This window comes from Jatropha curcas, chromosome 8 (assembly GCF_041381405.1).
Source record: "Jatropha curcas cultivar XTBG-Jc1 chromosome 8, XTBG_Jcur_1.0, whole genome shotgun sequence".
Classification (NCBI taxonomy): domain Eukaryota; kingdom Viridiplantae; phylum Streptophyta; class Magnoliopsida; order Malpighiales; family Euphorbiaceae; genus Jatropha; species Jatropha curcas.
Window position 1 is genome coordinate 27,779,836 of NC_143158.1, and position 17,009 is coordinate 27,796,844.

Here is a 17,009-nt window from a genome sequence, read left to right on the forward strand (position 1 = left end):
AATTTTATGGATTAAATTATGTATTTAGCCATTTTAAAATCTTGGAACATAAAATTGACACTCACTCCCATTATATTATGGTTGATAATTAGAAGACTCAAATTTAATGAAAATGATGAGAACATGTACAGCCCTTTTCGAACAAATGAATTATGGTTGTAGAATTCATTTGTAAGTGAATTCTAAGTAGAATTCATTTAGAAATGAATTTGTCATGTTTAGTATGCTACAATTTAAAATAAGAAATTCAATTTATAAATAATAAATTTCATATAAATAAGTACATTGATATTCCACGCTAATTAATTAATTATATAAGCAGTAATATTAATCATAATAATTATTTTTAATTGATGTAACTAATTTTATTGATTTAAGTAATTAATTTGAAAAATAAAAAAAAATACTAAGAATGTTACTGTTGTTTTTAATTGCATTTGAAAACAATTGCTGATACTCGGTTTCTATAGTTTCATAGTAATTATAACATTACTACTATACTTAAAAAAAAACGTTATTACTGGATTAGAATTTTCTAAAAAAAAAGAAGAAAAAAAATAAAAATATAAGCTAATGTTTTATTGGATTAAAAAAATAATAATGTTGTTCGGTTTGAAATTTTTTTTAAAAAAATAAATAAAAAGAAAAAAAAAATAGTTGAGTTAATAATGAAAGATAATTTTGTCAATAAACATTTCAATGATCAATTATGTGAAATTTATTTATAAATTTAATTAATTTTAATAGAATTTGAGTTATTTATACACAATTTTATAGAATTCGAATCTATATTTTTTTCATTTTAAACACAATATTTTAAACTTCTAAATAAACTTTATAAACTTACGTAGAATTTATTTATTCTAAACGGGCCGGTAACGGCAAACACCGAAACAGAATAACTAACCTAATTCGAATCTATATTTTTTTCATTTCAAACACAATATTTTAAACTTCTAAATAAACTTTATAAACTTACGTAGAATTTATTTATTCTAAACGGGCCGGTAACGGCAAACACCGAAACAGAATAACTAACCTAATTCAAATCTATATTTTTTTCATTTCAAACACAATATTTAAACTTCTAAATAAACTTTATAAACTTACGTAGAATTTATTTATTCTAAACAGGCCGGTAACGGCAAACACCGAAACAGAATAACTAACCTCGCGCGTGTGTGCAAGGGTTGCTATGAGTATGAGGCCTAGGAAAGCGAACAGTAAACTGTCAAGGTTGCCAATTTATGACGCATGGTATAATTCCAAGCATTTTGGAATATCCGAAGCATCCTTCTTCGGCTTCTCACCCTTTTTATAAATATTCAATGATAAACACCCAGCTCAAAATAAATTTTAAAAAAAAACAAATTAACAAAATAATTCCGGTGGTCCCTTACACCTACAGTTTGTGTGACACCCAGTTGGACACCGCAAAACATTCAGTAAGCTAGAATTGGAGAAAAGTCAATTAATCAAGACCTCTAAATCTTGAGCTGAAAATATACACCTAATTGCATAATTTTAAATTGATGGCGACAAAACTGACGGTTACAATCAGTTCGATAAATCGCATAATTTTAAATTTTAAATTTTGAAGATTAGTTTTCAAAATTTAATAAATTTGTGAAAATTATTTATAAAAAAAATACACCTAAAAAATTAAAAAATATTTCAATTAAATTTATTTTTTTAAAGACTTGAACTTAATTATTTTTTTTAAAAAAATTCTTGAACGGAATTTATTTTTTGTTTAAAAAAGTTTGAACATAATTAAAAAAAAAGGGCTTGAACTTATTTTTTTTTTTTTAAAATTAAGTTGTCTACGTATCCTCTTGGGGTTTAGATGAATTAAAGCACACGTAATATATCGTAGAGAGAGTAGAGAGTGTAGAGATTTTTTTGTGATGAATTTGTAAATGAAATGAGGTATTTATAATAATTCAAAAAATTATTTTTCCAAAAATACCTTTGAAACTAGCCGTTATGTAGCCGTTTATAGTTGTTGGAAGAGGTAATAAAGAGATTTCACAACAAAAATAAAAAAATAAAAATAAAAAACTGACAGTTTCTAACGGCGATTCTAACCGGCCGGAGAACCGACGGTTCCATCCGATTCCGACTAGTTTGTTGGAACCGCTGGTTGCTGTTCCAACAAAATTGAAACCGAAATCGAACCAGAAATCTCTGGTTTCGGTTTGACCCGGTTTCGGTTCCTACCGGTTCCGATTTTAGTTCAAGACCGGTTCGAACCGACGATTCCGATTCCGAAACCGTAATATGGCCACCCTTACCTAAGTGTAATGGAGGATTTCCGTAAATTTAAGGATTCAATAATTTATGGAGACATAATCATCGACCATTTGAGTTTTGTTTAGAAAAATATATGATTTAGCTTACTTATATATTTCTGTCTCAAAATATAAATCGTTTAAGATTTTTATATAGAAATTAAGGAAGCAATTAACTCTTGTAGATTATAATAAAATCAAGAATAATTTAACTAAAATATCATTTATTTTAAAATCTATAGTTACCTGTGAAAGTATTATTATATTTAGTTCATATAAGGGTAACATTGGAAAAATATCATTTATTATTTCTTAAAATACTCAAAATGATTTATATTTTATATAAAATAATAACAAAAAATGACTATATTTTGAGACAAACGGAGTATATGATACATGATTTATATCGAACGATTAAATTACAGGTATTGCTAAATTTTTTAATGAGCAACTGTATTCCGATACTTTTTTGCTAATAGTTGATTTGTAATTGCATTATATTTGCAATTCATTAAATTCATAAAAAGAATTACTAAACTATTTTATTAAATTAATGTTTTTATGACTATAATTATTTGAAAACAATAATTTTCTATTAAATGTCATTAAATATTTTATTAAATATTTTTTTTATTTATATAATATATAAATAAAACACACTGCCACATAGGATCTTGATAACTTTATAAATCTAAAAATTCACAGCCGATTGTAATTGTAGATTAAAGTCGTAGAAGGTCACAAGTGGAATTTCCTCGTTAACGATTGTCCTTTTCAAGGACAGAGATTCGGAGCTTTGAGTGGGATATTCCCCATTGCGAATCTAATATTCGCATCTTTTTTTGTTCTTCCTAAGAAATTTCTTGAATCCAACTACTCATATTTTGCAATTTAGACATTTTTGGTCGTTATTTGCTCTTCCATAGCTTTGTAAAGCAGAGAAAGTGGATGTTTTTAATTCAAATTCAAATTCAAATTCAAAGTTGAAATTATTATTGATTTTTCAAATAAAAAAAAAGAAAAAGGTCCACTATAATGAGTATAAAATTATTTCAAACGTCAAATAAAATTTTCTATATATGAACCGACATTGATTTTTTACTATAATTATAAAGTAAGATACTTTGAATGGATTTCATTTTCATAAAATATATTATCACGGGCTACATATTTTTCAACTTTCAAATCAAATCACTTCTGTTACGTCATATATTTTTAAGTCACATATGTTGTCGCTCACTATCGAATATATTTATAAAAGTACAACAAAATATAAAGTTAAAGCACCAGTGTCTGTAAATTTAAAAATTTTTGCAACCCTAATTAAGCCTTCTTAGTGCAAAGTATATTTGTTGAATTGCTGTCCACTCAAACAAATATATTAAATTATCACGGGCTACGTATTTTTAACTTTCAAATCAAATCACTTCTGGTACGTCATATACTTTTAAGTCACATATGTTGTCTCGCACTATCGGACCTATATACAACAAGATATAAAGTTAAAACACCATTATCTGTAAATTTAAAAATTTTTGCAACCCTAATTAAGCCTTTCTTAGTGCAAAGTATATTTGTTGAATTGCTGTCCACTCAAACAAATACTTTGAGATTTGAATTGCAATAACATGCAAAGTAATATAATTAAAAATATTTTTAATATAAAACATGGTTAAGGATATTGAAAATTGTGCATAAAAATATATATAGGAAGATGGTACCGTATACTATTGCTACCATTATTTTCATAATCCGTATCAATTAATTTGTTTGATGTTATTATGTAATATATATGATATTGAGAAATATGTTATTTTTTGGAAAAACATCAATGTAATATACTCTATCATAAAAATAAAAATAAGTTAAAAATACTTTAAAAAATATAAATATTTTATCCATATATAATTTTTTAAAATAATTTTGATTTTTATGTCAAATAAATTATAAACTATTGAGATAATCTTAATAAATCTATTCTGATGATAAAAATAATTTATTAATAAATTACACGTGTGATGAGAATAACATGATTATATATTCTAGAAAATTATATTCAAAGCATGTTTATTTATTTATTTATTTATTGATATTGAAAGAGGAGAGTTTCAAATTTGAATATATTGTTAAGTCGTGTATGTATTTACAATTAATCGCATTTGAGAACAATTAATAATCAAATTAATAAATTGGGTTAGTTGATTTAAGTGTATATTATAATTATTGTAATTAAATGTTATCTATATATATATATATTACAAAATAAAAAATTTCCCAGTTCTCATTTAATTAAAAAATAAAATAAAATAAAAAAAAGAAAAGGAAGAACATGATTGTCGGTTGCATTTATTAGTGAAAGAATTAGCATATTCCTTGGTTAGCTTCCATTTGTGACCTCGTCGACCTTTTGAAGTTGGCGGTCCATCACTCTCACTGCCCAATCCTTCATTATTTTCATCAATTTAATAAATAAAAGTGAAGATTATCTATATTGTGTAATCTACAATATTCTTTCGACACAGTAGACCTTCTAATGAATTAAAAAAACTGAAACAAAAAATATTAATTTGACAATGCGTCTGCCCTTCGCCTAGTTAAGATTATGGAATGCCAAATCTAGCTTGTATATTATATCTTGGAGAATCATTATTTTTAATGATCTCCACACTTTGTTTTATTAATAAATTGATGTGAGGTTGTAATCACAGAGATTGGACTTAATATAATTTATCTATTTTGTAATTAATGTTAGCATCTAATGAGGCATATGCCAAAAAGATTGTGTACACATCTTGTGTCTAGCATTTGTCCCCTACTTATTAAGGTCCCATGCATATCTAGGTTGTTTGGAGTTGAGTGTTACATTACTAATTTAAAAATAATTAATACTTAATGTGAAATTTAGGTATATGCTAATATTCCAAATTGTCCCTTAATTTCATAATTTTCAAGTTTTTTGAAAGCTCTTCCAGTTTATAATTAAAAAAAAAAAGAAAAATACCCTTATTAAATTGTTTATTATACCCTTATTAATTCTTACTTATAATTCAAATATAATAATTACTCGTGTTATTTAAGATAAGCATAATAAGAAATGTGATATGAATAAAATTATCCTTTAATAATAGTGGATTATTTTTGTGCGATGGAGGGAGTATTAATTAAAAACTTTAACCCAAGGGGCGAGAGCATTGAAGTCCGTAGAAAAGAACCTTGGGCTAGTGTCCATTATAATTTTGGGTTCCGGGCCCAACAGAATTGTATTGGGTCCGGTTCAAAATCTAAACCTACATAAAGCATCCTTTGATTAGAATAGAATTGTTTTTGGTTGGCTGGGAACCTCTCCATCTGTTTGGCATAAAACCTCTCTCGTCCCTAGAAAATATTCTCTCATAAAATATGTTTTAATATTCATGCAATGTTAAAAATTAATAGGAAAATACTAAAATATTCAATTCATAAGACAAAAACTGTTTATACTCTTCTCAAAAATTTATAAGAAAAAAAAAAAGAAAATGATCGGTCACTTGTATTGACCATTAATATTCGTGAGTGATAGTAATAGATGTATGTTTGTACATTTTTCTTTTATTACAATGAGTTTTATTGAAATTTTAAAAATAAATATCTTGTGAAAAAAGAAATTTATATTTCTTAAGTCAGAAAATAATTTAAAAATTAATTTTCTATTTAAGTCAGAAAATAATTTTCATTGATAAATATTGATGAAGGCTCTAAATATTAGGAAAGACAACAAATATTTTTTCTGGAACAAATGAACCTTCGAATTTACTCAACTATAAAAATAGCCTTCTTCATCCATAGAAATAATTATTGATCTTCAGTTTTGATCCTTTGATGTTAAAATTTCTTTGCACTCAAATACTTTCGTGAATGATATTCTAAGATGGCCTGGCTTGAAATTTCAATCGGTAAGAATGTAATGATTTTAATAGAACCGATACTGCAAACCGATCTTAGCTCAGTTGGTAGAGCGGAGGACTGTAGTTGTGCTGTGATCCTTAGGTCTCTGGTTCGAGGCCGGCAGGTCAGATTTTCTTTATATTTTTTCCTTTTGATTCAAATTTTTATAATTGGAAATATTTAAATCCGAGAAATTTTACTGATAGAGAATAAAACTTGACTGTACATGCGTATGTTTTATCTAGCTAGATACAAATGGTTGATGAATGATCTTCTTTTTTTTTTTTTTTTTTTTTTTTTTTTTTGATTGACAAAATAATTAATATCATTGATGGTGAATTAGGAAAATTAGTTATCCAATTCTAGACAAGTCATCAGCCTCCTTTTTGCACCTATCTAGATTAGATAGGCAGAGAAAAAAAAAAAAAAAAAAAAAACACCTTTTGGCACATGAAAATGTAAACCATTACAAACTAAAAAACCTCTTCTTTAAGGTAAGAAGCAAATTTCTAGCAGCAAAACAAAAAAAACAACATCCAAACACATATTTCTTCTCATTGATTTATTTCTTTTTGTTTTTGTTCAACTAAAATAACTGGTTTAGTAGTTATTAGCTATCCTAATAGCTGTAACTGTTTTACTATTATTCTATCAGACGTTAAAGGAAGTAACGTTTTGTAATCCGTTAACATTTTTTAATTCGTTCTCTCTTAAACGCTAAACACTAATGTAAATGTTATATCACCAAATACTATACATAATAAAATTAGTATTTTGATCAAATCAAAGCACTAAAAATTACATGAAAAAAGCTATTGTCGAACTGAATTTTAGTAATAAGAGAGTGATAGGTCATACGCGAGTATACTTTCTCAGTTGAAAATATGGTTGAAATTAATTGCTAAACTTCCATGGAAATAAACCACTTGGCACATGTCGGCAGTGGTTGAATTTTGTCTAACGTTATACATTAAGTTCAAAGAAAAATTATTATTGTGTCAATGTGGAAAGGTTGTATGCTTTCTTGGCACTAAGAAAATGTAATAATGAATGCCATTATCAAATTGTTCTAGGTTAATTTCATGGGAAGAGGGTGAGCTAATTGAAGTTCTGGAACAAATTTGATTCTCATTACATTAGATTAATAGTCTAATGTCTAAATACCTATTTCATATGCTAGGATATTAGAGCTTAAATTTTGACCAACTCTTCCCATTTTTGAAAAATCACTTCTAAAAAAAATTATTAGAAGTTCTCGAATCAACTTTGGATTATTAGAGACATGTGATATAAAAAGAAAAATCATCAAAATATAGAAATTGGACATTGTCATGAGTTTGGTGGTCTAACCCTAGTAATTAGGTCGAGGACCATACGTTCGTTGGTTGCCATGGTCCAAATTTCAGAATTTATGTACAGTAATAGAACCCACCCAAATAGTTAGGGGCCAAAAACTAATTATAGAGAGTAAATTAAAATATTTTTTTTTTCAAAAATCGGAATTAATGAGTCCTTTGTCTAGACTAGAATTAATCCTAAACCAATTGAATTGGGACCAAACTGAAACCTTAATGTTTGATTCAAGTTTTTATTCTAGTCCAAACTTGAACAATCGGTTCATTCACACAGATCCATTACCTTGGGTTTTAATACTTCCCTTCGCTCTCAGAATTTTATTTATTTATTTTGAGAATATTAACTAATAGTAAAATTACTTCCATACATTAACCTGATGGTAAGTGCGTTTAATCTAAATGTAACATTTAAACCTAAATTAAAAGTTTTAATATATTTCTTGGTGTTTTAAAAAGATTAAATTATGAAAGTTCAAATCTTGCTAATAGTAATTTTCCTCTAATTAGATAATATTTTCACTCATCAGAGAAAGTCTCGGAGAAAGTGAAGGGAGTGGTAGGTCTCGACTTCAAGTAATAAATAAAATATAGTTAGATATTTAGATAAGGAATTTAATATAAATAAATTACATGATAAAATATGTAATTTTTTTTTTAAATAGAGATTAAGAATTTTAAAAAAACCATAATTAGTAAATTAGTTTTTTAGTTCAATAATAAAGATTAAATTATTTATGAGATAATGCCTACTTTGAATTTCACTGATATAAAATTTACTCTCTACTTGAATTAGATATGATTTTTTTTTTAAAGTAAATACATCTATGTGTGTATATATATATATATATATATATATATATATATATTGTTTAATATAGTAGATAACTAGACAAATTGAATAAACATATATATACATTCCAGATAATAGTTTTCTTTAAATACAATGAAGTGCTATATATTTTATAATGGGAAAAAAGGTCCCTAAGTTTTAGTGTAATTAACACATGAGGACCTCATTTTCCAAGAAGCAATTATTAGATACCTAAATTTCCATTCTGTTAATAATATGGAAGGCTAGATACATTTAACAGGTTTGCACCAACCAAGGAACGATCTACAAGCATTATTTTGGCAAAAATAGTAGAGTCGTTTTATTTCCTTGCCGTTTCAGATATGTGAATTCCGACATTCTTTTGGCAAAAATAGTAGAGTCGATTTATTTCCTTGCTGTTTCAGAGATGTGAATTCCGACATTCTTTCCACACCTACAGTTCATGTTAACATTCCTTCTGTCAAATCCACTATCAGCGGCACCAACAGAAGAAAATGACATTGTTGACATCTTTGATATGAAAACCCTAGCTTCTTTCACCTCAAAGGCGATTCTGGTTTCTTTTTTCTAAGTTTGAGATACTGATCCATTTTAGAAAGTCATATATATTAATTTGGTTGGAATTTTTTTGGGGATTTATTTTACTTCTCTCCCATTGGATTGACTTCAAATGTAAAGACTAATGGAAAAAAAAGGGGATCTGTTGGACTGAGGGACCATACTGTTAACGGAATGAAAATTTAGGGACCCAATAATACTTCTTGTAAAGTGAAGTCCTCATGTGTTAATTATGCCAAAACTTAGGGACCTCATTATTTTTTTTCCATTTTATAATTTATACTTGCTTTTGGAGAAGCACCAATTAATTGAAAGGGTCGATTGCAATTGGGACCTTAGTAGCCAAGCACTGAATTCAAGTTTCAAACATAGTACGAAATTTGGTGAGAGGTTTGGGACCATGTGAGAAGAAACAAAACTAGCTAATTTATACATTTCTTTAGTTAAACATGTCCAATTAAATATTACAAACATTAATTGACCACCAACTGACTCACTGACTAACTATATATATATATATATATATATATATAGCTTGACCTCAGAGTCTTGCTAACTCTTATCATCATTTTCCTCCACAAACAATGCACTAATGAAACATGGAGGTAAGCTAAATTCTAAACACACATCAAATGAAGAGATTATGTTTCTAATTATAATTAATTAGTAGCTTTGACATAGCCAACAATATTTATTAATTAAAGCCCATCATATAATTGGGGATGAAATTGGGACTAAAGTAACTGCACGATTTCCATCAGTCTAACAAGAGTATGAATAGTTATAAATGAGTTTGTACAGATAGTAAAATTATTATTTATAATGGATATAGATAGAGTATCAGCGTAAGGTTTTTAGGCATCTGCTATATAAATGGGTCTCGTAATGGATATTTGAGAATATATTTTTTTTTGAAGAAAGATATTTGAGAATATTTTACTCATCATTAGTATAAAATGTATAATTTAAATAAGTTCGGATTATCCTAGATACCCGTTTAAGTGTATTTTAAACGGATTTGAGACGAATATATGAAGTAAAATTTTAAATAGATTTGGATATACGTACTCAATGATAATTATTTAAACGAATTTGGGACAAAGATAGTAAAATTATAAATGATTATGGATACGAATAACACAAAATTTATGAATACCCATCCTGCTTCTGTTCCTATTGCTTAGGATTTAAGAATATGCATGTATCAATTTAATTAAGCATTTATTTGTAAGCAACATGGCACGATATATATGTTACATTTGGAATTATTATTTCTTTTATAATGATAATTATTGTAATTTCCAGTGGGAGGAGTTTGATTAATGGAATTTAATATTCTCGTGAAAAAGCATTTTACTAAGAAAGTTGACTTTCAAAAAAGTAATTCAAACAATGCTGAATATTATATTAATTATGGACTTTTTTTTCTAGAAATGTATGAAAGATTATGTTTATTTAATTTTGTGAAAAATATATAAATCACAATAATTCTCTTAATTATATATGTTTTCTTGATATTCTACAATTTTATCAGACAAATACATGCAACAATTTACAAAAAATTTTTCTAATAACATGAGATATAAAATATTATTTAAAAAGTACTTAATAAATATAACATAATAACAATTAAGATGAATTTTTAAAAATGAAAGTTTTAAAAAAATTAGTAAAAATTATTTGATGAAATATTTTTATAATTAAAAATAATAATATCCCTAGTTTTTATTCACGTAGTATTTTTCTACGTGAAAGGTATTTTTCTACTTACATGTGGCAAAGTAGAGGTGATATTCATGAATCAATAAATCCAAAATTTTTGAAACTATAGCTTTTATTTGTCGACCAAACTTTTATCCTCTATTAAAAAAAAAAAAAAAAAAAAAAAAAAGAAGAAGAATAGCTAACTGAGTACAATTTTGTCTCTAAACCACCATAATTAAGGATGTGAATTTTGTTAAATGTAATACTCATTCACATTTATGTTGTGCATAATACATAAATGAGTACAATTAATAAACTTAATATTGAATCCAAAATATGTTGTCTTCAAGCAACAAAACATCATGTAAAAGACCATTCAGGTGGAAATTAATGAGATAATCCTACTGTTGTTTAACTTGATCTCTGGAAAAGACCATTCTTCTGGGGCTATCCAACAATTGGTTACAGCCATTCACCACCTTCCGCAACAGATTGGCACTTGTGAAGTTAGTCATATATACAGAGAGGGAAACTACTGTGCAGATTTCCTAGCTAAAACTGCTGCTGGTTTCTCCATTATGGATCCTCCTCAAGAAATTGTTTCATGGCTTCTCCATGATAATGTTAGTGGTGTAATTCATCCTATATACTGTCTGTAACTCTAGAGCCTGTGCTCTCTTTTCTTACCAAAAAAAAAAAAACATCATGTTAAACTATTATAATAATATAATATTATGATAATTGTTTTTATTATAATTCTTTAGCATTTTAAATAACTAATAAAGAGATGAAGAGAAATAGAAGAAATGCAGAGCTGTAATGCAAATACTAATATATACATAATTAAGCAACTAAAATATAAATAAATACTATACCAAAAAAAAAAGAAGATAAATATAGGAAACTGGAAACAAAATAGAAATTCACAAATATTATTATTATTATCAATTTTCTGTTTTGGGGTGTACTTATCAATAGGAAATATACAGCAATGTCACATGCAACCTATACAAACACAGATTTTCCCTTCAATCAAACACAGAAATCAAATCTCCATATTGAATAATATATATATATATATATATATATATATATATATATATATTATAGACTAAAGAAAAAAGCTACCATCCTCATCTTGAACTCCAAAGGATGGGCTTGGGCAGTTCCGGTTAAGAAGCTCTTCTATCATCTGCAATGCAATTCTCTCTTCTTCATCCATCTCCGATTTCAACTCCGGCACCGGTAGTGTTTTTGAGGATTCACCTGATGCCAATGTGCTATCAGAACCCTCCTGGTGGTCTCTGTTTCCAAGCTGTGCAGTCATGACCCAGTCAGAATCAGAGCGCTGTCCTGCACGTTTTTGCCATACCCCAATGTGGGAATTCTCAGTATCAAGTCTTAAACAAGTCATCGACGGCGATGGTGCCTTGCTACACTTTCTAAGCTTAGCGTGAAGGATTTCAGATAAACCATTTGACTGATAACAACTAGCAGCATTAGTAGATGATGAAGGCTCGCTAGGGTTCGGGTCTTGATTTATCGGGAAGTTGGTTTTAGCATTTCGACCACTCATTAAAATTGCAGCTTGATCATATGCTCTAGCCGCTTCTTCTGCTGTTTCAAATGTCCCTAGCCAGATCCTCCTCTTTCTGCAATTTCAACATTAATAAATTATGAACAGGAAAAGAAACATTTATACATATATTATTTGGGTGCAGAGCTTACAATAAAGGATGTCGGATTTCGGATACCCAAGAACCCCAATGACGCTGCCTAACTCCTCTGAACTTCTTTGAATGCACCATAGTAATAAAAGTACAGAGTTCCAGAGAGGAAATGACGTACAAAGAAGAGTTGAGATGAGAAAGTTATAGAGAAGATAAGGGGGAAGCTCAATTTTGGTCGGCGAGCTAACGGTTTGTGTATTTGGAAATTTATGCTCATACGTAACTAGATCATGTGTTGTCAACTACATGCACCTTCCTCCCTTATACAATTACTCAGGTTGTTCCTAACCTACCGACATTAATGGCTGCTGGGGCTGCCTTCGTCCTGTGTCATCTACCCCGCTTGCTTAAAAATCCATGTGAAGAGAAAAGTCAAAGATATCTAAACTGATGGGCCTATTTTATAGTATATACTTTTTCATTTCAGACACACATATATACTTTTTCATTTTAGCTTCTACTAATTGGAGTCGAACACCATAATCACTTATGCAAATTAAAATATGGGTCGGAAAAAAATTTTAAAATACTTTTGTAAATAATTTGTTTTAAAAAATCATTTAATATATTAATAAATAAACAAAGCATGAAATAAATAACAACTAATTAGAGTTTGCATCTTTTGCCCATAGTTTTATATATATAATAAAATTGAATTGAATTGTATATATATATATAATTTTTTAGACTATATATTAGCTATATGTAATATTAATGTTATTAACAAAAAAAATCTTTAAATCATTATTATTTTTTGAAAGTATAAAAATTTAAAATTCAACAGCACAAGTTCATTTTGGAAGAGAAAGGCTGATTTGGTTTATATAAAGAATTCTTTTTTTGAATAAGATATAAAGAAGGTGACCTATAATTATTTACATTTAGTTAGGATTGTCAAAATGGGTTGGTGTTCGGGTTGGACACGAATTTACCTAATGCGATACGATTAAAATCAATACGACTCATTTAATAATCGTATCAAATTTATCGACATGAATATGACACAAAAATTAGGCAGATAACAGAAACATAATATGTTTAACTCGATTAATATCATAAATATGTTAAGTGTGTCGTGTTAACTTATTTACAATCCGTGTGACTCGCGCAATATCATAAACAGATTAAGTGGCTGGGTTGACTTATATATAACCCACTTAACTTGCTTATTTAAATTTTAGCATACTTAACTCAAATCATATTTAAAAATAATTTTTATACATAAAATGCATAGATTGTTCAAGATTCATGACTAAAATAAAAAAATTAATATCATTATAAAGTTTAAATAGATTTTAGTTGGAGTATTTACATTTGATACTAAAATTACCTCTTTCCTTTTAAATAAATTGGTCACTCACATAACCCGCATATCAATCTGCGGAACGACACGTTTATATTCGTGTGATAAATAAGTGACACGTTTATAACACGAATTCGTTTAACTTCAACTCTAACCTATTTCTTTCGCGTGTTAGACAAATCATATTTACATTTTAAACCCATTTTGACACCCCCACATTTAGGCATTTTTAATTATTTTCTTGATATATATACGGTGATCATTAAATCTAGACCCTAGGAACAATTAAATAAATTCATTTAACAATTTATTTAATATTTAGAACTTACAATGAGTTAGTCCGGTTTAAACATAAAATGTTCTAAGTTATTGGATTATTTAATAATTTAAATTTATAATGAATGAATCAAATTTATCTTTAATGTAAAATGGCTTAATTGGTTCACCTTTCTCGTTATCTATTTTATGTATTTTGAACATTAGATTAACCCACAAACTTCTATTGCGATAGATATTTATGTTTAGCATTTGAAATTAATAATTCATTAAAAAAAAGACGGAAAAACCATGATTCATAAGTAAAAGGGGTAATTTATAGATATATCAAGAAGGGCAAAAAAGGTTAAGGGAAGAGGATTGCCCCATTTTCTATATGATTTCCAAAGTAGTTTGTCAATTTATACATGTTCTGAACATATCAATATAAATTTTATTTCTTTATATTTAAATTTTTCTTAATATTTTTAACTGATTAATGAGGCAATAAATTTGATTTATTTATTTAACCTATCTCCTTAAATTGATTTAATTTCTTATTGTGACTGTATGACTTATAGTGATTTAATTTTAAAATTTTATTCAGTTAAATAATTAAAGATTGTTGGTATTTACTAATACTAAATACTCTCTTTGCCCCAAAATATAAGTCAAGTTGTTGTACAAGGATTAAGGAAGTAATTAATTCTCATAGATTAAAACAAACCCGAAGATAATTTGACTAAATTGTACTTTATGTCAAAGTGAATAGTTATTTTTGAAAATATTTATTGTAATTAATCTAAATAAGGGCAATATTGAAAAAAATATTTATTATTTATTAAAATACTTAAAACGACTTATATTTAAGGACGAAATAATCACTAAAAAATGACTTATATTCAGACAAAGAGAGTAATAAATATTGTTGTTTGGCTTTTAACATTCACTTGTTTAGGAGGTGAATCTATTTAAACCTAGTTATTAATTACTAATCAACCATTGCAAGCCATTGATATTTAACATAGACAAGTTAGGATGGGTGACATGCTATTTATAGAGCAATTATGGATAAACACCCTGTTAGGCAACCACTTTTGATTTACTCGTTTTATTAACAAAACCAATGAGAATTTGATTAAATTATCTTTTATATCAAAACTAATATTTCTTCTGTTTCAAGAAGATAATTCATTTTCTATTTTCATACAGATAAAAAAAGTAGCGATTATTATAATTAACACATGAACAATTATTATATTGAAATAATAAGTAAGAATTAGTGAGGATTATTGAAAATTTAATAAGGGTATAACAAACAATTTAAGAATTAACTATAATGCAAAAAGGAAAAATGAACTATATTTTGGAACAAACTAAAAAAGAAAGATGAACCATATTTTTGGGACAGAAAGAGTAATTATTTGTGAAAGTATTTATTGTACCTAACATGAATAAGGGTAACATTGAAAAAATATCATTTATTATTCCTTAAAATACTCAAAACGATTTATATTGTGAGATAAAAAATACCTAAAAATGAATTATATTTTGAGACAGAAAGTAATTTTTAACATTTTGATCATATCAGCTTTTGTGGTATTTCTATCGTATGCAAATCGATGCTTGGCGATGATTACGGTGATAATCAAGAAGGCTGTTGATGGTAATTATAGGGGCAGCACGCCTCTAAAGTTAGCAAATACCCATTAAGCAACGTCGGAATCAAGGGTGGCCAAGTGGCAACTGCCCTCCCTAATTTTATTTTATTTTTTTTAAAAAAAAATTTACCTTATAAAATATAAAATATAAAAAATTTTATCCTCTATCTATAAAATAGTCTCTCCTAGTTTTGGAAAATAATTTTCGTCCCCTCTAATTATTTTTTCTGATTCTACCACAGTCAACATATACAAACACATATACAAACACACACATATACAAACACTGATTTTATCTTAACATATACAAACACACACATGTACTATAATATGTTCTAACACAATCTTTACATGTGACTTAAGAAAAATTATTAATATTTTGTGTTATTTTATCATTTCTTTTTTAGTGAAAACAAACAATTTCTTCATGAGATTTTGATTTGCTGTGTGAATGAATGCATAAACTATCCGTAAAGCAAGTCGTTTGCTATATATATATATACATATATATAATTAGTCGACATCAAATGAAAACAAAATATAAATGGATATAAAGTCCAATCAAAATTCATGTATTTAAGTATCAAATCGTATACTTGAAATATCATAAATATATAAAATTAGTCGGCATCCAATGAAAATATAACATAATTACATAACGACCAATCCATAATTGCATGACGACCAATCACAAATTCATGTGATTAAGTATCAAATCGTGTTCTTTTTATTCGAAATCACAATCAGTCACAAAATACGAAGAAATCTTTGAAACCGCTATACAAAGTTTTTTTGTTCATTGGCAGGTTAACATCTTTTGATTAATATTGATGTTACATGTATATATTGATTAATGACATGGATGGAGATGTACAATTTCAAGTCAATGTGTGCCTTCTTGTGGTTACCAACCAATCCCAATGAAAATTTTATAATTTTATCCTAAAAATTTAAAATTTTTTATACTAATATACTTTTTACTATTATTAGTTTTAATTTCTTAATTAATTTTTTAATAATTCTACGAATTTGGTTATACATAAATATAATTTGTAACTTTTAAATTGATTTTAAAATTATATCGATCCTTAATTATTTAAATTTTTTATTTTTCTATGAATATTTTTATACTTTTTTTAGATATGAGAATAATTTTAAATTTTAGAAAATGGGACAAAACTCTGCATATGTAATAATGTTTGATGACATGTGAAACTTCTGCAAAATAAATAAATAAATAAATAGAACTGGGTTTGTATATTTGCACTTTTGCAGACATTTAACTGAAAGTACAGTGGAAGCAATCAAATTTAATTTATACCTTCCTTAGTTCTTACGATCTCAGTTGTCTTTGGCGGGACAGCTCAAAATTGCTGGTAGGTTGCAGCTCTACAGT

At 27.1% G+C, this 17,009-nt stretch overlaps 1 protein-coding gene across 1 annotated transcript; it reads right to left on the reverse strand.

Moving 5' to 3' along the window:
- Nucleotides 1–11,569: 11,569 nt before the first annotated feature.
- LOC105639368 (ethylene-responsive transcription factor WIN1) lies at nucleotides 11,570–12,627 on the reverse strand. Its single transcript, XM_012223399.4, has 2 exons — nucleotides 12,393–12,627; nucleotides 11,570–12,316 (listed from the first exon to the last, which is right to left on the reverse strand). Exons 1-2 carry the CDS (start codon nucleotides 12,470–12,472, stop codon nucleotides 11,776–11,778), a joined length of 621 nt encoding a protein of 206 aa, XP_012078789.1. The 5' UTR covers nucleotides 12,473–12,627; the 3' UTR covers nucleotides 11,570–11,775.
- Nucleotides 12,628–17,009: the final 4,382 nt, after the last annotated feature.